This window comes from Protomyctophum parallelum, assembly GCF_964188405.1.
Source record: "Protomyctophum parallelum genome assembly, chromosome: 16".
Taxonomy (NCBI): domain Eukaryota; kingdom Metazoa; phylum Chordata; class Actinopteri; order Myctophiformes; family Myctophidae; genus Protomyctophum; species Protomyctophum parallelum.
The window spans coordinates 24534363-24558322 of NC_139711.1; the positions used below are offsets into that span (position 1 = coordinate 24534363).

General features: G+C 43.1%; 1 protein-coding gene across 1 annotated transcript in view; it reads left to right on the forward strand.

The window, feature by feature from the left end:
• The window catches only part of uvssa (UV-stimulated scaffold protein A), a 46168-nt gene that overhangs the window by 13861 nt on the left and 8347 nt on the right, over nt 1–23960 (forward strand). The window contains exons 10-12 of the mRNA XM_083786240.1: nt 14260–14386; nt 20812–21001; nt 21752–21895. Coding sequence (XP_083642366.1) covers nt 14260–14386; nt 20812–21001; nt 21752–21895 — 461 coding nt within the window. The remainder of the gene's footprint in view (nt 1–14259; nt 14387–20811; nt 21002–21751; nt 21896–23960) is intronic.

The following is a 23960-nucleotide window of genomic DNA, read 5'->3' on the forward strand; positions in this document are numbered from 1 at the left end:
CTCGGTTGGCCTAACAAAAATGTTCAGTCGTGAGAGTTGTTTTCGCTTTAATCCCTGAGCATGTCTTCACATGGCTAATTTGTCTTCCTGAATGTGTGTCATGGGCTTCCAGAGCAGCCAGATAATCAGTCATTGTAGACCAGCCATGAGTTACTAATGTAACCCCCCCTAGACGTCATTATCATGTTCACACCACAGGGAGCCCCCCCCCCACCCTCCGCCTGGATAATCTATCCAGAGAGGGAAGAGATTAAAGATGAGTGCAGATAGTTTATCTGTCTCCCTCTGTTCTCTTCAGCGCTCCCAGTTCACTAACTAGCACATTACCTCAAAGCTTCAGCAGAGGATTCCTTTTTTTTGTTGATAATAACAATTAACCACATGGACCCTTATGGCTCAGCATGTCGTAATATGCGAACCGATCTGCAAGCTTGCAGATTGGCTGTTTTCGGCAAAGAGATTTGATAAATAAAAACGGGTGGAGACCCCTTGAGTACGGGGTTTAAGTTGTTAAAGGGGACATGCACAAATACCCAGAGAACGGGAGGCATCCTTTGGTTAGACATAGCATTGGTTAGACATGGCATTGGTCAGACTGGATTAAGGTTGGTGAGGGGTGCATTAAAACTACCGGATTAAGGTTGGTCTCGGTTGCGTTAAGACGACCGGATAAAGGTTGGTGAGGGGTGCGTTAAAACTACCTGATTAAGGTTGGTCTCGGTTGCGTTAAGACGACCGGATAAAGGTTGGTGAGGGGTGCGTTAAGGGTTAAGGTTAGGTTTATGTGTGCTGCCCTGCGCAATCACCACAGATGGCAAAGCATAACTCGTACGACAACCCACAGCATGTGATTTCTCCCCCAAGCCCAGCAGGCAAATGTTTTAACACTGACTCTCAGATAGTTCAACACTTTTTTTTTGGAGTTATACACAAACTTAAACCCGTATATACGTAGTACAAATCTGTGAATGGCGATATTTAGTTCAGTGACCACTGACCATGGGGCTAAAGCATGGGTCGGAGGCTGTGTTCACGTTCATTTCTCCCATTGGAATTGAGAAACTCACCTACTTCTGGTCTCCAAAAGAGTTCACGTCATACAGAATCGGGAAGGAAAGCGGAGATGGTGTGTCTTGCTTTTCTATTGTTTGTCTAGGGCCAAATGTATCTGCTGTTAAAGGTACAGTAGTAAGTTAAATAGTAAGTGATGACGCAAAGAAGCAGACACATTTTTTACTTGAACATTACAACATTTAAGCTGATAAATGGTACTCTCTCCTGATTGGATGAAATTGGCAACCCACTGTTTTCTATTTGTTAAAGAGATCGAAAGATCGAAAGAAGAGGAATTTACTGTTCTGAATATAGAGCGTTAACCATTTCACTAAATCATCTTTGTTTTAACCTACAACAACTACAAAAATCACTCCTCCTACCTTTAATGATACTGAAATTCCAAAGCATACTGTATATAGGGGCAGAAGGGATGAGAGGAGATGTACGGATGAGCAGCACAGCCTCAGCGGCTTTTTCGCCTGCTTGACGCTAAGCCACAGAAGTGCTCGAGTCAAGTCCCATTATGACAGAGGGACGCGGGGCAGCGGAGCGGAGGTGACGTCTCAATCACAGCACACACACGGATCAAGAAGCCATTAATGACAACACACTCTGTCAGGGGCCGTCCCGTGTCATTAAGGGAGAGCCCCACTCACTGAGCACACGCACTATCAAATCCTGAACGTCGATTTAACTCTGAGACTGAAAGAAATGTCATCAAAACGGTTGTTTTGATTCCATTTTGTACAGTCTCAGAGTTGCATTAACGCAGAGAATCTTTCCATGTGTTGAAGACCTTTTAGCAGTAGTAACAATCTTACAGATTGCAGACAACACAAGATGCCCTCACCGGAGTGGGGAAGAAAAAAGCCCAGACCAATGTTTTTTTTATTGGAATCTCCGGCTGCGCGGTCACTGTACGATCCGATCGGTGCCACAGAGGGTTAAGATCAGACGCCCGCACGGTTCCTGACGGCAAGGAGACGATAAGACAAGTGCCACAAACGATTAGAAAACCGACGTTTTGTGCGTATAGAAAATCCCGCCTGTGACCGGCCGTCCACCAGCGAACGCGGCGTCATTAGAGACAGCCAAAGTCTGATTTCATTAGGAGGAGGGGAGAGCAGAGCTGGCTAAGTAACCACATATTAAAGCTTTAAATGCCACCTAATGAGACAGAGAATGAGATGTCTTCATCTAGAATGGCTGTTAATATGTTTAGATCTAATGGGGGCAGACAGCGGGCCATATCAGCGCCTTCACATAAAAACTTAAAGTCGTACTGTGTAAAACATTTTTTTTTGTAAGTCTATTTTAGCGACACCCGTTGAAGCTCTGCTGTAATAATAGAGTTTTTCTGTACGGAAGGAAGGAATGTTGGGGGGAAAAAAGAATGCTGAAGGGTCTTCCTAGCACCTTTGGTAAAGCAACCACACTTCGTCAGATACAAAATAAATGCATTTCCAGTGTCGGCCTCCCACACTCACAAATATGTGTTTAATAGTGATTAGAGAAGTCTCATTTTGTTTTAACCAAACATTTTCACATACAATAAACTACCTCTAAGTCAATATGTTTATGTCTAAGGAGGACAGACAGCGTTCCATATCAGTCTTTACATGAAAAACCCATAACTTCATTTTGGGCTCATACTGTAACCTGATTTGAAAATCGCTTTGTCATTTCTCAACTAGTGGGTCCGGACCCAGAAGGAGGTCACGAGAGTTGAGCAAAATAAGAACAACAAACCAGTTGGGGAAACAGTAGGTTATACATAAGGTATGGGCTAAGATAGACACGTTTGTTAGTATTTTTTCTACACCACCATTGTACAACAAAGTATTATACAGTGTTAAGTGGTTAATCAGACTAAACGATTTAGTCGATTATAAAATTCTATTCATTCTCAATTATTTGGTTATAGGCCAGTCTTTGGTGGTAATTATCAGTTTTGACAAATGTCCGGTAACTCACATCAGGAATTGTTGTGGCAGTGTTTTAGAAAGTGGCAACGCTACTCTTCTCTCATTCCACTCTAAAGCAATAAGGTCACACAACGGAGCCAATGGCCTGATTTGAATAAGACTGCCGTTTGGATCCATTTGTTCTCTGTGGGGATCAGGCACTGACTGGCTCCCAGTTTGGCAGAATTGGAGCAGAAGACAGTTGATTTAAATGGGACTCCCTTTTCTCCATTCTAGTTTTCAGGGTTGAATTTTCTTAACCACTTAACCACAGCCCTATTTACTTTGTCATACGATATAGCGAAAAAAAAAAACATCTACAAGGTCACATAAACTTATGGCATGTTTTCCCCTTTATTTTTTTATTTAAAAAAGTGTAGGATTTTGTTTAAATGTTGTTTATATGTTCTAAACATTTTGAGGATTTGCCCCAAATTACTCTGGGTTTAACTTTTTTGTTTTGTTTTTTAATACATTTCTAAATGAAATAAATAAATATCAAACAGAGCAGGCAGCCTACATATCCTTAAGCTACCCTGCCTCCGCGCTAACATCATCCCTGCAAATCCAGCCCTAGTAGTAAGCGTGATTTATACTTAGTTGCACGTTGGTGTTGCATGCCATAAATAGCAGATATACAAGCTCATAGTCCGTCACATCCGTGACACGTTGTGAGCCTATAGATCTGCTATTCATTTACTGAGCACAAGTGCGGCACACAGCTAAGTGTAACTGAGGCTGTGGTTGTACGGATGATGTGTGGATGTGGCATCAGCCGCAGACGGACAATGATAGTTCAGTTGATTGAAAGGGCGACAGAGACGTGTGGCTAGCTAATAGAGCTGCCAGGCTATGTTAGTACAATAGAGATGTCACTTAGAGTGTCATCCAACCTGACTGCTCCCTAGAGACACACTGAGACACCAGGAATGGAATATATTTATAGGGTTATATGGAATATACTTAATATCTCTCTCTCGCTATATATATATATATATATATATATACATACATACATACACTGTGTAGAGAGAGAGAGAGTCACTTAGCTTTACACTGCAGTCACATCAAGTCAAATCCGATTCAAATCCGATTTCTTTTCTCAAATCCGATCTTTTGGCCCGGTCATTCACACTACCGATTGCAAGTGACCAGATCCGATCTGTCTGTTTTCTTTCTTTTGCTCTCGTTTGGGTGTTTTTCTCTCTCTCTCTCTCTCTCTCTCTCTCTCTCTCTCTCTCTCTCTCTCTCTCTCTCTCTCTCTCTCTTGTTTGCTCGGGTCGCGCTGCAAGTGACGTTTGGACAGTTTGACATGTGACTCGGGTCACTTCATGTGGTCGTTGCATTCAGACTGAGCCAGATCTCCTCAGATCGGATTTAAATCAGATTTGAAACCACCTCTGGATGTGACTCAAGTCACATTTGAAAAAATCGTATTCCATGTGACCTGTCTGCATTTAGACTTATTCAAGTAAATCGGATTTCTATCTTTAAGTGACACAGATCTGATTCAGGCTACATTCAGGCTAGGGTAGTAGGCGCATAAGTAGGCCATACATGGCCTACTTGTGCGCAAGCAGAGCGTGCAAGTACTGTTACTAACTAATGTTTATTACAACTGCTGTTCTAACTCCTTTAGGCCCGTTATTGACCTTATACCAACCTTGAAACGTACCTTAGTTACATCACCATCAACAGCCAATAAGGGACCACCATTATTACCCCGACATACATACATACATAGCCGATCACCAAACATACCTTAGTTACGACATCAGCCAATTCCTCATTGGCCGACGGACAACATAGTCATAAGACCGACATTTAAAATATTTAAGGTGTCCTATATTCAGCTATTAGATTTTCGTCTTACACAAACATTCAATTCCCATTGACAATGAATGGAGAATTTACGTCATATGTGCAAATGGGCATAATCATCATGATGATATACGATGATAAGAGCGCCCCTCACTTCACACGGGTGTGATTTTCTTTTTTAAATGTTAGTTAAACCCCAGGGGGGGTCCAGGAGGGAAAATCAAAAATATCGGAGTTGGAACCTGAGACCTTGACCAGCCCCAAGTATAATGTTTTTCAGGCATATACGTCTTATTAGCCAGGGATCCTTATAAGGACATGTCACATCATCTGAACAGATCGACTCATTGTATTATTTGAGTACCATCTATGCTATTGCTGAACTTTCTTTTTTTAAATTTGTTTGTGGCTTTTCTGCCTTCATTGATAGTTTCAAGTGAAGACTGACAGGAAAGAGGGAGAGAGAGAGAGAGAGAGAAGGGGAGAGATGCAGCAAAGGTCGTCATGAACGGGACTCGAACACGCAACATGCCGTCAGGCCAGAGCCTATGTGGCATGCGCCTGGACCACTAGGCCAGCAGGCGTCCCAGTCATTTCTAGTTACTTGCGCAAGCAGAGCGCGCAAGTACTAGTTTTTATCTAAATTCATATCATTTTAGAGCTTTGCAGTATCCAATACACTCTGTGTGTGCGTGTGTGTGCGTGCGTGCGTGTGTAATGTATTCATTAAGTTAGACACTGTTCTGTGTTCCTATGTGGGTGGGTGTCTTCCTCTGGCCTAGTAGCTACACTTCTTTACATAATGGCTGCATTATAGCATTCACAATGGAATGAAATGATCGACTGTTGTCACTTAGAATGAAGGGATGTGTGGGTGCATGCACGCGTGTGTGTGACTGTGTGTGTGTGTGCGCACGTGTGTCCGTGTGTGCGTGTGTTTGGTCAGGTGCAGAGGTGTATTAAGTTACGAACAGAGACAATTCTAAAGCCTTTTCACCTCCTTGTCATCTCTCCTCCTCTCCTCACCTCTTCTCTCCTCTTCGTCTCACATCCTGCTCTCTCTCCTGCGCTTTAATGTCCTCTCTCTTCCTCTTAGTGCGTGATGGTTAATCCTACACACACACACACACACACACACACACGCACACGCACACACACCTGACTTATGGGTGTGCAGTAATAATTTGCCAGACCTTGGCAGCGCAGCGAGTACATTAGCATATAAATAGCAGATGCAGCGCGCGCCCATCACAGCCGACTACATTTAATTTTTGGTTTATAAGATTGAATGGGTTTTTAAACGCACGGCCATCAAACTTGCCAAGAGACAAATGAAGTCAGAGACCACTTGTCCGGGGCGCTGCCCCCCCGAATCATTTTTTAAAGGGATAAGAGACTTAGTTAAGCTGTGAAGCCAAGGGGCAGGATGGGAGGGGGAGCCAATGACGGGATGGGTGGGGGGGATTGGGGTATGACTGGAGACAACACAGAGCGAGCAGTGATATAAGCTCTACTTGGACTCTCACAGCACGCTGAGCACGCTGTAATTACGCTGTAATAGGAAGCGATTTTTTGCATTATCAACCTTGTGCCCATTGATGGTATTGTAGTGAAAGTGCTCACTGGAGCCTCGGCCCTCGACGGATGCCATGGTTTTGGACACTGATTTTGGAGAGTCCTTTTACGTTGGCCCCCATTTTTGCCGTAGTTCCCCCATGACAGAAGATTTCCCAAGCAACATTCTTAGCATGTTCCCTCTTTCCCCTGTTGGGTTGGCTCGCACAGTGTCAGCTTGCTCGCTGCCACTTCCGGGTGTCTGACGCAGTGCCCTGCTAGCCTCATCCTCCTCTCTCTCTCTCTCTCTGACCTTGTCCGAGACCCGCGGGAGGCCTCCGCAGAGGTCCACGTTTCTGATGTGCTCCGCCTATGTGACATCAGAATCGGTATGACATCGAGTGTCGTCCGTACCATTCTTGTGTAGAGGGTCTTTCCCCGCTGTGCTGTGAGTGAGTGTCCAGGTCTCGGCATATACGGTTTATTTCTGCCCGACAGCGATAATCTACTATATACACCATAATGATGGAAGATGACAAAGTTACAAAATGTAACTGCTGGCTATGCAATCGCCCAGGACGAAGTTCACTGTCCTTTCTATTAGTAACACCCAGCGCCCAGGACGAAGTTTTATCCAAAAGACGAAATTTATTGATATGAAAACCGATCGCATCACTCCACAGCCTAGGAGCGCCTGTTGCGCAATCATCGATGTTGCAGTGGGACGTCGTTGAAAATCTTAAAACGTTAATAACTCGCGATCTAAATCATCCCGTCCAATTCTAAGAAAAGATCCTGTGATAGACGGCCCCCGCTGTCCAGTCGCTAGTCGCGTTAGATTTAATCATGCCTCCCGTTGTTGTCGATCACCTTTAGAGTGTTTTGGCTACATTTAGCTGCTACAGCCACATCCCGTATTACTTCCGGTCCATCGGTAAAAGTGCTCTGTTGCTATAAATCGATTGGGCGCTATGATTTAATGGATTAAATAACCACGGGAAATTAACCTTAACCTTTCACCTGCCATATCGTTTTTTGTTGTCATACAGTAGGGTTGTCACCGTCATCAAATTGTAGTTGACTATTAATTGCAGTGTAATTGCAATTAGATATTTCATTGTGTTTTTGGCATTGGACATTGCAACATATAAAGCAACATGACATTTGTGTTTGCCTTTTAGGCTTTGTAAACTGCACAGGGCAGATATGACAAATAACTTGAATATACAAATACATTACTGATGACGACTGGTACAGTACCACTAATGACTAATGGCTGCTATGGCCACAGGACATGCATTTAATCATTTTAAACTTAAAAAAATGGTTACAATGCTGATATTGTCAGCATTTTTTTCCCAACACATTCATTTTTACAGGTGAACGGAAAAAAGTCTGGCGATTATGTAATATCTTTATATTATCTCAAATAATTGCAATCAGCGGATTATTTTGTAATAATTGTGGCAGGCCTAATTATTATACACTATCTTGCCACTGCTTCACCTTAGTAGACCTGTTTTGCGTATAGTGCGTGTGTGTGAAAAATGAGGTCAGATCACCATGTACACAATGCAAGATAACTAGAACTCATATAAATGAGGCCTCCTTATCCATACAGCATAATGAGATGGAGATAGCTCTTTAATGTTGGTGTAAATGTGGGCTCTAGGTTTGAATCTGGCCCAAGACCTTAGTCGTATATCTTCCCCTTCTCTGTCCAAAATAGTGTTCAGATCAGTGGTTCTCAAAGTGGGGTACAGGGGTACCCAGGGGTCCGTGAAAGGGTTCCAGGGTGGGAGTTTGATTTAACAATGTCTTGACAAGATATAAGGTACAACTGTCTGTTCTGTAGGTAGAGAGATGAAAGTGGAGAGAGAGAGAGAGAGAGAGAGTAACTCAGCTTAACAGTCATTCTTACACATTCTCTCACTGTGTTACAATAACTTATTGACAAGTTTTTAACGTGTTAATGAACAAAGAAATGGAAAACAATAAAATGGAAACAATCTGGGACACTATAATTGATGCTGATAAATGATAAATTACTACCTATAGCCTACTATCTTGATTGGATGCAATTGACAACCCGAAAATGAAATTTTCGGGAGAGACGGGGAGACACTACTTTTTGTATTAATTAACCACAAAATGTATAATATCACTTATTCAATTAAGTTCCACAGATAAAATAATTGGAACTATATAGAAAAGGTAAAATAGTAAAATCCAAACAAGAAAAGTTGAACTTTAGCTACCTTAACAGAGTTAACTCTCTTAAGTGAAAAACCTTTTTGAATCTTTGTCGTTGTTTTACTGTTTAAAGAGGTACTTATCTCTGTTCTTCACGATTTTCCTTTTCAATAGACTTTTCTTTTTTTTTAATTAATCGGTGAATCAGTTTTCCGTACACAGGTTAGGATGTAATAGAGCTAAGATAGCTATCACAGAAAGTGGCACATGGACTTGCTTTATGGAAACAACGCTATTGTCTTTGTCACTCTATTTTCTGTTGAAGAACTGCTGTATCCCTTAGTTTGTTTTATTTCTGTTCAAATATGTCCTATTTATCTTTGGCCGTGTGTTTTTTACCTCGTTACAATAACACATAGCCACTGCTTTACTTAAACCACTGCTTCTAATTTATCTTGCACTCTCCATTCCTTTAGTTTCTGTTAAAGAACCCGTTTTTTATCTCCTCAGGGGAACTCTGTTACTGCGTATGGAAGGAAGGATCTCCCCCCTGGAGAATAAACCAAAGTTGTGTTTAAATGCAAAGTAGGCCCGCAGACACAACTCGGCAGCAGAATGGGGGCCATATTTTAGCCGCGCGCTCTGTCAGCAAAATGTTTCTGGGGGAAAGTTAATTCTGCCCCGGTACGGTGAGACTTACAGCTCTGCCAGGCTGCACCGACAGGCCTTGATGTTATCGAGGCTGAATTAAGGTGAATTAGAGACAAAAGTGGGTGAGCGGGGGCGAAAAGCGATGACGTTAGGGCAGGTTTTTTGCACCGCAGGGCGATCAGTCCTGAGTCGTAGGTCGTTGATCAGAACCAAATAAAACTGGCCCTGGGATTACAATAGACAACGAAGAAAAACTAAACAGACTATCTCTCTCTGTGTGTGTGTGTGTGTGTGTGTGTGTGTGTGTGTGTGTGTGTGTGTGTGTGTGTGTGTGTGTGTGTGTGTGTGTGTGTGTGTGTGTGTGTGTGTGTGTGTGTGTGTGTGCGACGTGCGTGCGTGCGTGTGTGTGTGAGACTGTGAAATAAGTGTAGGAGCCTTAGCAACGCAGAGTAATGGAGAGGGTTTGGAAGGTGTTTAAACCTAGTAAATCTGGTTTCATTTACCATCACGCACTCTGCTTTCCTTCCTATGAAACCGATACGCTCCTCTAAAGCAGTGGGCTCCTGTGTTCAGCGAGGCTATTTGTAAAAATCTCTTTACATTAGAAGGAGAATTTGTAGAGATAGCGGCTTTGTTTGTTTTTTTACAGCTTCCCATTGCAGCAATCTTACCTCAATATGTGGAGGTTCTCTTGCAGATAGCCTTGCCCTGTTCGCATACGGTCATTTTTTAAAACTTCTCTTATTCCACTCATTGTTGATCTGATTAAATTAGCAATTATGTATGTATGTATGTATGTATTTGGTAAAAATGGGTAGGGTTTAAAAAAAGGCAAGAGTTTGCTCTGGTGCACTGGCCTAAAAGTGGGTCCTTAAAAACTGCTAAAACTTCTGGTATGTATGTAGGTATGTATGTGTGTATGTATTTTAAAAGGGGGGGCTTTTTTGTAAAAATCCCTGCCCGCAATACCTTCATATATTTAAAATGAGTCCAAAATAGGGTTACCTCCATATATTAACACCTGCTATCGCTCTGGAACGTAACACCCGGCGCACTGTGTGTGTGTGTGTGTGTGTGTGTGTGTGTGTGTGTGTGTGTGTGTGTGTGTGTGTGTGTGTGTGTGTGTGTGTGTGTGTGTGTGTGTGTGTGTGTGTGTGTGTGTGTGTGTGTGTGTGAGAAATTGTGAACAATTTGATATGATATATTTTGATAGGGTTCTCCCAATCTCGGATCGGGTGATCAGAAATCGGGGCCGATCACGTCATTTTCAAATGATCAGAATCGGATTGGGAGCCAAAAAACGTGATCGGGACATCCCTAGTATCATATTATATCCATATCATGATATTAGACTGGATATTGTCTGTGATTTGGGATATTATACTATTGTGATATGGCATAAACGTGTTATATAAAATATAAATATCGGATCGGGAAAAATCGGTATTGGCAGATGCTCAAAATCAAATGATCGGAATCGGATCAGGAGCCAAAAAACGTGATCGGGACATCCCTACATTTTGATAATAGTTTTTAGCATAACTTGCCAAAAATAGGGAAATAAATGGTAAATGGTGCATTTATATAGCGCCTTTATCCAAGGCGCTTTACATAGGTTGTGCATTACATTCACCCATTCATACTCGGATTGCGGCGGAAGCCATGCAAGGTACCAACCAGCACATCGGGAGCAATTTGGGGTTCAGTGTCTTGCCCAAGGACACTTCGACATGTAGACAAGAGGAGCCGGGTTTCGAACCGCCGACCCATGGATCATTGGACGACCTGCTCTGCCTCCTGACCACAGTACCAGCCCAGCCCCAAGAGTTAAATTAACACTCATGATTTTGCTGCAGCGAGCTTAAACCGTTTAATTGCGCGTTAATTTAATAGAGAAGATTGTACTATGAACTAATTGTCCTATATGTGTGCTCAATGGAGAGAGAGAGAGAGAGAGAGAGAGTGGGTGGGTGGGTGGGTGGGTGGATGTGTGGGTGGATGTGTGGGTGTGTGGGTGTGTGGGTGTGTGTGTGTGTGTGTGTGTGTGTGTGTGTGTGTGTGTGTGTGTGTGTGTGTGTGTGTGTGTGTGTGTGTGTGTGTGTGTGTGTGTGTGTGTGTGTGTGCGTGTGTGTGTGTGTGTGTCTTGCTGTCCGTCTAGCAATGCAGGGTTGTGACACGGGTGACTGATTTTACACTCTGACTTCATTACCATCCCACCCCAGCTTTTGTGTGTGTGTCTGTCTGTGTGTGTGTGTGAGCGAGAGAGAGCATGTGTGTGTGTGTGTGTGTGTGTGTGTGTGTGCGCGTGAGTGTGAGTGAGAGTGAGAGCATTTGTCAGTGAGAGCCATACCTCTAATCTGTAATTTACACTAATTATACAATTCTAGTGTCCTGTATCAGCGATGCTGTAGTTTACGCACACAATCAAGCACACACACACACACAGGTTTGTATTACTATACTTGACGACATCAACATTTTAGGACCGCATTGGAAAAATAGCATATCAGATGCTTGTAGTACTGCTATGTTCCGGTGTGTCACATCGCAGCACTAACCCTAACCTATGTATAAGGTAGGGAATACTCTATCCTGTGGTCTAAATGTCTAATCCAAACCATTAATAATTTCCTAATTCAATATATCTAAAACACAGAGCAGGACCTTGAAAATGGTCCTCACAATGTGTATTTCTCAGTACACACACACACGCACACACGCACACGCACACGCACACATGCACACGCACACTCAATGGTCTTATATGTTAATGAAAAAGCGGCGGTGAGCAGTGAGGGCTTAGCGTTGGTTTTACAGCCGCTCATAAAGCTAATCAGTGTGATGATTACACTGCTATAGAGCACTGAGGAGGATTCCTATGGAACAAGTCCATTCCATCTAGCAGGAAAAATAGCTTGAGCATGCACGCGCGTGCAACTGTGTGTGTGTGTGTGTGTGTGTGTGTGTGGTGTGTGTGTATCGGTACTAGCTGTATGCCCTCTGCAATGAAGGACATAGCAGTGCAAACGCGCACACGCGAGCACACACACTGAAAATGACCCCTGTGTGTATAGGAGTATTGTGTTCTGCATTGTAGCCCAACCAATGGTTAACTACCTCACCAGAAAATTAAAAACCATAAATTCTGCTTAGTGCTGATAGCAGCTCATCACGCGCGCCTGCACATGCACTCACACACACACGCACGCGTGTGCGCCTGATTGCAGACCCGCCAATACACACATGGTGCTCTCCCCTGAGCAGAAAGGATGACACCACACCACTGAGAATGGAGAGAAAGAGATAGAGAGAGATGAGGATATGGACGTGACGGTGTGTCTAGAGCCCGACCGATGTCAGATGTCACAACAATTCGCATCATAGATCTGTAATCTTTGCTACTTTCGTGTAGTGGTGGAAAAAGTACTAATGCATTTTACTTAAGTAAAAGTATCAACACTGCAATGTAGAAATACTGTAGATTTTTTTTTTTTTTTTTTAATTCTAAATTTAATTGAGTAAAAAGTAGAAAGTACTTATGAATATCTCATTTCACAAGTTTTCAAATGTTTTACAACTTTTGAATATAGCAGATCTTTGATTGATTGATTGAAATATTTATTAACAGTTTGCAGAATTACAGTACATTTCAAGCACAAACTCAATACAAAGACTGTTAACTGTGAGTGGACGACCCAATTAAGCATTACACTTGTTTACAACAGGGTCCACATTGTTCAATTCATCAAAATCTACATTACAAGCTCACGATGAGTCGCATTGCGACACATGGTGAGCTTGTAGATCCGCTATTTTCAAATCTATATATGGCGGAAGTGTGTAATTTATGTTTTTGTAATAATTAAAATCTACAGAAAAACTAGTAACTAAAGTTTTCAAATGATTGTAGTGGAGTAAAAAGTAGAATATTTGTCTCTGAGGTGTAGTGCAGTGGAAGTAAAAGTATTGGAAATGGGAGATACTCCAGTGAAGTAAAAGTACCTCAAAATTGTGCTTAAGTACAGTACTTGAGTAAATGTACTTAGTTACTTTACAACACTGTTTTGTGTGACACTGTAGTCTGTAGTGTGACGAAGTAGGGCATTCATTTACGGAAAGAAAACTTGAAAAGTTGAAATATGGAGATACAACGTTTCTGCCCGATAGCAACGATATGTGTGTCTATATCGTTGACACAAGTGGGGTCCGAGGGACACCTGGGCGTCCCTGGACCCCAACTTTTGAGAACCACCAGTCTCAAGCTAATACATGCAAACTGGTGTGGGCAGTTGGGAAGTTTGCACATTGGCTAACCCCTAATTGAAATAAATGGTAAATGGTGCATTTCGCTTTACATAGATTGTGCATTACATTCACCCATTCATACACCGATTGCGGCGGAAGCCATGCAAGGTACCAACCAGCACATCGGGAGCAATTGGGGGTTTAGTGTCTTGCCCAAGGACACTTCGACATGTAGACAGGAGGAGCCGGGATTCGAACCGCCGACCCATGGATCATTGGATGACCTGCTCTACCTCTTGAGCCACAGTCGCCCCGCAATGTAACACCATGCCACACGTAATAAGTTGTAGATCAGATTTGTTATGGAGGGGGGAAAAAGGTGGACCTAGAATAGTGCACTGGGATACCCCGGTCAACTAAATCTAAGTTTTTTTATTTATTAACCCATTCTGACCTGAGATCAGATTCATACGAGGTTTCCACTGGACACACACTGGTCTGATTACCCCCTTCTGACCTGAGATCAGATTCTAAAAATGTCAGTCGTTCTTCGATTTTTACAAAAATAGCAGACCTACAAGCTCGTAGCGCGCCACTCGGTGGCGCGCTATGAGCTTGTAGATCTGCTATTTTTCAATAGCTAAAGCATGACATGATGCCAACACCAAAATGGGTGCACGCCCAGAATGGGTTATATCTGTCAGAGATGACCATATCCATCCATGTGTATTTGATCACTAAGATCTTCCACCATATTCTGCCTCCTCTTCCTCAGATGAAGGCCTCTGCCGTAGAGGGTGATGATGATGAGGATGATGATGAAGAGGATGATGACTTTGAAGAGGTTCCTGAAAAAGAGGGATTTGAACCTCACATTCCTGAACACCTCAGAGAGGAGTACGGTCAGTGTGACCACACACACGCTCGCGCGCTCGCACATGCACGCATGCCCCACACATATGCACAGGCATACACACTCTCAGTTCAAAGACAAAGAGCCACTTGAAACATAGATATATGTAAACAAACGCATACACGTGCACACACACACACACACACACACACACACACACACAAACACTCACAAGGCACACGTGAATACACACACACTTCAAATACAAAGACACGTGTATAAATACTAATAAAAGCCCACTGCACACTTAATCCCCTAAAACCCTGAGATCAACTTCAAACACGCGTGCACACACACACACACAGCCTCATCAGTGCTTGTCTAAATAAACCTATGCTAAACTATTTAAAACCTCTCTTCTATCCCTGCTCATCGTGTGTGTGTGTGTGTGTGTGTGTGTGTGTGTGTGTGTGTGTGTGTGTGTGTGTGTGTGTGTGTGTGTGTGTGTGTGTGTGTGTGTGTGTGTGTGTGTGTGTGTGTGTGTGTGTGTGTGTGTGTGTGTGTGTGTGTGTGTGTGTGTGTGTGTGTGTGTGTGTGTGTGTGTGTGTGTGTGTGTGTGTGTGTGTGTGTGCGCGCGCGCGCGTGTTTATACAGACATGCATGATCCAAATTATTTATTTGAATGCTCTTGGCCAGGAGTTAGCAACCGTTAAATTGTTTGAACTTTAACCTATGAAAATAAAGAATGGCCACGTGCTATAAGGCGCAAGGCACACATGGGTCTTTTAATTAGTCATGGGTGTGTTGTGCGTACGTGTGCCTGCACACGGTGCGGTGCTAGCTGGTTTGTGCAACAAGAATCCACCAACGCTGAGGTGAAGCAGACAGAGAAAAACGGAGACTCTTTCTTCTCCAGAACGCCCAAGTCATTTTCTTACTCTCTATTTTATGTCTTTATTTTTTTTTGCAGCTTTACTGTTTCCTTAGATTAGACTATGGCGAGACATAAAATAAGCGTTCCTTTACGCTGTTGGAAGATGAGATGAGGAGATGTATTTATTTTCCCCCAGTGATATTGAATTTGTCGTAACACTCATTCTATCACATTTGAGAATTCAATATATTGCCCTCAGTCTTAAATGGAGACAATCTGAGCATTTTCATGTCTGTGTGTGAACTTCACCCTGTTCCAGTTTCCCTGTACTGTATGTGTGGTTTAACAGCATAGCGTTACTGTCTGACAGGAACCTTGTATCTCCAAATTTGGGTATATTTGGGTTTATAAATATTGAACCAATGAAAAGTATGAACAAGAGCTTGTGACTAAATAATAACTGCATTGGATCCATTGAAACGCACTTTTTTACATTACCTGAAAAGTAACGGTTTTGGAGATATAAGATCTCCACCCACCACTAATGAGCATTTGTGAAGACCAATTATTTGAAAATACAGGTTGAAAATGGTTAATGTGGTCCTGTGGGTCCATTTGGTAACATTTGTACACTCTTGGAGTTAAATGACGACTACAGATGTATTTCTTTCCTTCTGTGCGTGCACCTTATGGTAGTTCTAGGCTATACGTATAATAAATGGGTATTGTAATAGCTCTGAATTCCTCCAATGTATGCTAGCTTTGCACATCGTAGCCTTCAGGCGGTAGGGATTAGGTCACAGGTCAAATGTTCTCGTCATTAACCAGCCTATTGGCTGTGTTATTACTGTGTGTCCTGCACAGTGCAGCCTGTTTATCTCCTATTGACACATTGTCATTAGAAATGTTGTCTGTGTCGCTGTGGAGCCGGCCTGCAGTGCAGTGCTCCGGGCAACAGCGCACCACCGCTCCCATCTGCCCTCGCCATGAAGGACATTAGTTTGGTTATTGCTAAGTCAGCCATATTCCCCACATACAATTTACAATTTAGGTATTTAGCAGACGCTCTTATCTGGTGCAACTTACAATAAGTATAAGGTAATCACATACATAGAAATAGAATGCAGAGAGAGAGAAGGTGTAGAGCCTTAAGAAACTAGGATCCCAGGTAAACCAATAAACAATATTATGCTATCAAAATAACAATCTGTACATTGAAACTGTAGGATACCAGATAAACAATGAACGCATCTGATTAAATAACATGCTATCTAAATTGCATTCTTAACATTGTGGTCAAGAAAACAAAAAAGTAATAACAAAAACATGAGAGCGAGTGACCAACACATGTCTGCATGGTAGAGACATACCGTATCTTGGTCAACATCAGTCGTAGTACAGGCAGGGACGGGTACAGGGAGAGTGAAGTGCTAGGGACAGAAGTGGAGTCTGACGAGGTGAGTACTAGGGGGTGAGGTTGAGGTGAGTCTTCAGATTAAGGCGGAAAATTGGAAGCAAGTGTGCAGTTCTGACTACAATGGGGAGTTTGTTCTACAGTTTGGGAGCCAGAACAGAACTTGTGGAGCGTTGTCCCGGGCGTTTTAGGGATGGTTCAGACAGCTTTCCTGTGTTGGCCGATCTGAGTGAGCGGGAAGGGTTGCAGGGTTGGACCTGTAAGAGTCCATTCAATTTGGACCGCTGGTGGTCCCCGGACCCCACGTTGAGAACCAGTGCCCTAATTGCTTTGCTGGGTCAGCCATGTTTGAGTGTCGCTGTGGCGGTGACCTTTGACCTGCCGCCAAGCAGGCACACGGAGCTCTGTTCAGAAGCACAAGTCTGTGTTGATAGATTGAGGAACCTTTTCTACTTGTTAGCGCTGCGCTATTCTTATTTCCTCCTCCCACCTCCTTTCTGTTAGGAATCAATTCTACGCTAATGTAATTAGATGGTATCTGATGCTCCCAAAACAGACGTGGTGTGTGTGTGTGTGTGTGTGTGTGTGTGTGTGTGTGTGTGTGTGTGTGTGTGTGTGTGTGTGTGTGTGTGTGTGTGTGTGTGTGTGTGTGTGTGTGTGTGTGTGTGTGTGTGTGTGTGTGTGTGTGTGTCAGGGTGATTAGTGGGCTAGGTAATGATTTTCAGGGGCCATGCCAAATTAACAATGCAACCTCCTTAATGAGCTCCCATTATCGCTGCACATTAGCCCTGAGACCAGATTTACACCCCACACACACACACACACACGCGCGCACCCCAGCTCTCTCACACACACACACACACACACACACACACACACACACACACACACACACACAGCGTTTGTACTGAAATGTCTAATTCAGGGCCTTGATTTCTCTACCATTGAAACATCATAAGCAGAAGTAGATTCATTAGAAGCAGAACTCTGGCTCTTTTCACTGCCATCATTTACGTTTCGTGTCTCAAGTCATGTCGTGTCTCAACTTGGAGAGGCAAAACCAGTTGGGCTATTCCCAACCTAGCGTAGAGGGTATGCGCAATTGCACGTACCCGGAAGTTATGCGGGCATGCCTACTGAGTGGCAAAAAAACTACTTTCTGGCGTTGACAGCCCATAACATCCAAACAGAAAGCTCCGATTGCTGATTTAACAGCGTTATCACTTTGCCACTCGACTCACTTTATGCACGTGAATACCAGGGCCGACTTGCAACAGTCGGCCCCTAAGTAATTGTCAGAACACTACAATTATAACATTGACCCATTCTGACCTGAGATCAGATTCATACGATGTTTCCACTGGACACACACTGGTCTGATTAACCCATTCTGACCTGAGATCAGATTTAAAAAATGTCAGTCGTTCTTCGATTTAAAAAAAAATAGCAGACCTACAAGCTCGTATCGCGCCACTCGGTGGCGCGATATGAGCTTGTAGATCTGCTATTTTTCAATAGCTAAAGCATAACATGATGCCAACACCAAAATGGGTGCCCGGTCAGAATGGGTTAATACCGGTATGTAAATTAAAATAAATAAAACGTGAATGTAAAAAAAGAAAATACATATAATGTTTGTCTTTAAAAACTTGAAAAATGTGTTTTCATCGTGACGCCAATACATAGCAACCACGTTGGTTCCGTTGACCCCAAAGCAGGAACACAATCTATTGATTGATCATTGAAATAAACATGCATGCGGCCCACCCATCTGACCACATGCTGTAACACTTTCGCAGCTCCTTCCGTGGAGCTTGCTGAGGGAGTTAGTTCTTTGTTTGACTCTCTGGCGGAAAGCTAAGCTAGTAGGGGATAATATTCTCAATTGTATTTTGAGGACAGGCATTCTTTTTGGACCATTTTATATTTGGATGGAGTATCGGACATTCTGTGAATCCAGGTGGAACAAGGTCAGAGAAGCTCCCTCCATGGGCATCTCTGACTAGAGAAGTCGTTACATAGAGAGTACAGTACACAAAATATTCAGAGGAACAGTGTCCGTCTTAAACCTTGAGCCATCCCAGCCAAGCAAAGTGGGCCAGGCCAGTTCTTCCCCCAGGGAAATAATGCACCATGGGGAAATGTAGGAATACTGCAACTTCCTGAAACAAATGACTGGGTGAACTTTATGGTAATTATTGTTGTTGGGACTCCCAGGGGTTGTTGTAGGGGGTAAATCAGCTAAATGATTTATAGTTAGGAACCAAGTGTACCCTTAAGGGTCTTTAACTAAGATTGGACAAATGTACAATTTACAAGTGTACTGTATATTTTGTACACTCTCAGGGTTAAATAAACACTGAGGATTTTAAAGGGGTCCCCTCAGAGACAGAAAATGTCCGTGGCCTAATGCATATCAAACTGGGGGTCCCTGAAATGAAAAAGGTTGACAGTAATTATATTCTATGATAAGTATCAGTAATGAACTATAATGCATCAACATGTCAAAAGCGTGTTTATCTTCAACAGCCACAGGCACTTCCTCTTTCCTACATTTCTTTCCACTAGCAAAATCATTTCATTACAAGTGCTCTCTCTCTCTCTCTCCCTCTCTCTCCTCTCTCTCTCTCTCTCTCCACCTTCTCCATTCTCTGCTGTCATTCCGATAGATACTCTATCTGTCCTCTTATCCCTCTCTCTGCTGTCAGGACACTATCTCTCCTTTTCTCAAATTAACATTTTAATTACAGGCTTCTGCTCAAGCCTGGACAAATCAATATTTCACTCTCTCCCTCTTTCTCTCTCATTCCCCGTCTCCGTCTCAATCTGTCCCTTTCTCTCTCACAAACGCCATTTCCGTGTCCCATTTCTCTCTCTCTCTCTCTCTCTCTCTCTGTCTCTCGCCCTCCCTCCCCCTCTATTTGTGTCCATTGATCTGTAGGCCTTAACATCTGCAGCCTCCTGGGCTGCAGACAAATCTCTGCCATGTTAGATCCATTTGAAGCCAGTAGAGAGGATTTGCTCGTATTTCACCTGTAGAGAGGAGGAGGAAAGAGGAGAGATAGGGAGTAGGGCCGCAGCTTTCACCTGTAGAGAGGAGGCGGAAAGAGGAGAGATAGGCAGTAGGGTATAGGGAGTAGGGCCGCAGCTATCCATAATCTTATTGGCGTCAATTTTTCGGATAATCGAGAAGCATGTTTTAAAAAGCTGTCACGTTGCAATGTGACACGCTGTCAGCTTGTTGATCATCTATGTTTGGAGGGGGCTTAGTACAGACAAGTTGTTCCCAAACTGGGGGTCGGGACACCAAATGATCTTGGGTGATCTGTCACAGACAGAGCACAGAACATCCATTTGATACATGTGTATGAGGCCTCACTCAACAGTAACCAGTAGGGCTGCGAATCTTTAGGTGTCCCACCATTCGATTCCGATTCTTGGGGTGACGATTCGATTAAAAAACGATCTTTTCGATTTTTCCGATTCTCGATTCAAAAAAGATTTTTTTTCTGATTCTAAAGCAGTTTTTTATTTTTATTAAAAACAATTAAATAGAATTTTAGCATGATCTACTCCAGTCTTCTGGCATGAAAGCAGAGTACATTTAGTAAAAAGCTTGTATAATTGTAAAGGTTTTATCAACTGAATGATTTAAACACACAAAGTTTAAATCCAAGAGTAAGAACATGTCTCATTTATTTAGCTTGCACAAATTTGAACCAGTACAAAAGTTACAAAATCTCTTCTCACTCAATACCAGAACAATACATTAGTATTAAAACAGGTGTAAAATAAATACAATTGGCAGGCTTAGCTTAGCTGGTAGTAAATGCACTATGCAGAAACCCAGGCCATAATGCATTGCATGCACAGGTAGTACCTGTGCAAATCTTTTTTTTTGGAAAATGAGAATCGATTCTGAATCGGACGGCATTAGAATCGCGATTCTAACTCGAATCGATTTCTTTTGACAGCCCTAGTAACCAGTATAAGTGTATACAGGGTATCTTTCTACTAGTCCCTCCCTAACATTTTAGTCTATATTTTACTTGACAAAATTGTCAATATATTGATTTAGTCTTAGTCGTCATAGCTTTTTTTTTTTTTTTTTTTTAAGGCAGTCGACGAAATTTTTCTTTTAAGTCGACAACATGCATGAAACAAATCCTATGTATTCCTATACCAGGTCTGGAGCCCAGTCCGTCCACCTCCACTGCACCAACCGCCAAAAGGAAACCTGCCCTTCCTCCCTCCTCCTCTGGCCCCGCCCTTCACAGGAAGTTGAAGAGGGTTCTGGAGGAGGAGCAGGACCCTACACGCGCCGCCGCCACCCTGCGCCTCCTACGACAGCGCCTCCCACAGGAGGCAGAGCCAAGGTACACTCCTGTCCCTGCTGTCCCAAAGAAAGGGCTCTTTGCCACTGTGATTTGATTGATTGATCGATTGATTGAATACTTTCTTAACAATGTTAATGGTAGTTCCGTCAAAGTTTATGATAAAAGGATAACACAAAAATGAAGGGTTAACCGAATTACTGTTGCAGCTAATGAAGATGGAGCTGATTGAATTACGCTACTTCATGTGGTCATTCTATAGACCGAAAAAAAGGGAAAGAAATGTAGCTCTTAAAGTATGTACTCAGACTTGAAGGTTATGAATCTGATCTGGATAAAAGTGGACAAAAGTAATTAACTGTTTTTGAGGAATAACACACCAGTGAACCAATCAGAATCAATCATTCAACCAAGCTGTGTAACGATTAATAATAATAGCAATAGTATTGCTGTAATGATCAGAAGGCTGCCCTGAAGACATGGTTAACTTTTGGGTCAAAAAACCTAAAGGAAAAATCGATAATAAAGAAACAAAAACAACCAGAGTTGGAGTTACAATCTAAGCTTTGTGTGGTACTCCACCATAAGTGACATTGGAGGTACAGACAGACAGACAGGTTGGCTAGAGTCCACTACTGCACTACTTGCAACAATTGGATCTAGAAGTAGATGGCAAACACAACCAACTGCCTGTGCTGTGATATTGCAACAAAAAAGTGTCAATAGCCCGAAATCTCTCTCTCTCTCTCTCTCTCTCTCTCTCTCTCTCTCTCTCTCTCTCTCTCTCTCCAGTAGCACATCAGAGGAGGTCAGAGGTGAGTCTTGTCCTCCCAGCGCAGCGTCCAGGCAGGACGTCCCCGACGCTCCAGTCGTCCCATTCGGTTTGGACCTGTTCTACTGGGGGGCGGAGCAACCCAGTGCTGGGAAGATCATCAGGTACTTCTTGCACACACACACACACACACACACACACACACACACACACACACACACACACACACTCAGCAGACACAAAGGAGGCAGTTGAGTCATTTGTATGTGGGTGCTTGACCACTAGAGGGCGAAACAGAATGACAACCAATAGTCAACATGGGACATACTGTACACCATGTTTTATATTGTAGATCTAACCAGAACACATTGTGAATTTCATTCAAAAATATTCTTTCATGAAGACCTTTAATCATATTTGTTCACTACTTCACCCCATTTAGGCCTGAGGCCGATTCTAAAAACACCTTCTAAAGCCTAACCTAAGGTTTCTGAAAATCTTCAAATCCAGGGACCCCCCCAGAAGCAAAGATTTAAAAACGTTCGCTCTGAAAGAATATGTATTCAAAGATTTGCGCCACATTTTCACGATCTTTCAAAAATAGCAGACCTACAAGTTCATAGGGCGGCACTCGGTGCAGCGCTATGAGCAAACACTCAAACCTCCTGAGCAGACATCAGCAACTAATGTGAACAGGTCACACAGGTGTGATTTATTTTTATTTTTTCCAAATGGATTTTGGTATATGAGTGAATCAATGAATAGTTACATAAGGTTACGCAAGTTACAACATTTTTATTTTATATCAAGGTGGTAGGCTAGCAATTTTAGGAATATTCAGTTAGTCTATATCAGTGGTTCTCAACCTTTTCAGGCTGTGACCCCCCAAAGTAATCATATTTGAACTGGGGACCCCCCACCCAGACAAGCAACAGAATGGCTCCACAGATAAATATTGTGAAAATAGACGATCTACAAGCTCGTTGTGAACTTGTAGATCGGCTATTTTCACAATTGTTGCCTCTTTCTTTATCATTTAATAATCTGGCCAATGTTTGACCAGTTTTTATAGCATGGTTTGCTGATTACTTTTGATGCAGTAATGGTATTTTTTCTTTTAGAGCCTTTGAGGTATTATAAAAGTCTTAAACTGTCATCTGGGGGTCCTCCCTCCACCCCCAAATCATGTGGGGACCCACAGGTTGAGAACGACTGGTATATGAATACTCAATTGTGCATTACATGGGGGGCATGAGAAAACGTAAAGACACACACACACACACACACACACACACACACACACACACACACACTAAGACGAGTTTGTTGGTGTGTCTTTGAACTCCTAGTTTCTCAGATTGTCGAACGTCAGCAGCCCCCCCCCCCCTTCCATCCATTCGCTTTTTAAATCTAATGTCCCATCAACGCACGGGTCCAAGGCTCCAGGCAACGCAATCTCATCTGGTTCTATCAACGCACGGGTCCAAGGCTCCAAGCAACGCCATCTCATCTGGTTCTATCAACGCACGGGTCCAAGGCTCCAAGCAACGCCATCTCATCTGGTTCTATCAACGCACGGGTCCAAGGCTCCAAGCAACGCAATCTCATCTGGTTCTATCAACGCACGGGTCCAAGGCTCCAAGCAACGCAATCTCATCTGGTTCTATCAACGCACGGGTCCAAGGCTCCAGGCAACGCAATCTCATCTGGTTCTATCAACGCACGGGTCCAAGGCTCCAGGCAACGCAATCTCATCTGGTTCTATCAACGCACGGGTCCAAGGCTCCAGGCAACGCAATCTCATCTGGTTCTATCAACGCACGGGTCCAAGGCTCCAGGCAACGCAATCTCATCTGGTTCTTGTGGTTTCACACTGACTGCAGTGCTGCCTGCTCCTGTGTCTCCACCTAAGGTCCTCACTCGCCGTGCAGACGGTGCAGTCATACACAGGAGGAGAGGAGAGGAGACCAAAGAGTCAAAAAAGGAGGGGAGGAGACCTGTCTGTCGCCTCGCCTGTGTAATCTAAATAAACTGTGAAGAACTTTTTTTTTTTACACCAGCGTCGGTGTCTGTGCGCGCGAGAGCATTTGGCCATGTGCACGGCTGCACGCACGGGCGCACCTTACGGGAAACATTGGCTATGAGCTTGTAGATCTGCTATTTTTCAACAGCTAAAGCATAACATAATGCTTAAAGGTTTTATGACATTCATTTTCATTTATTTTTCTT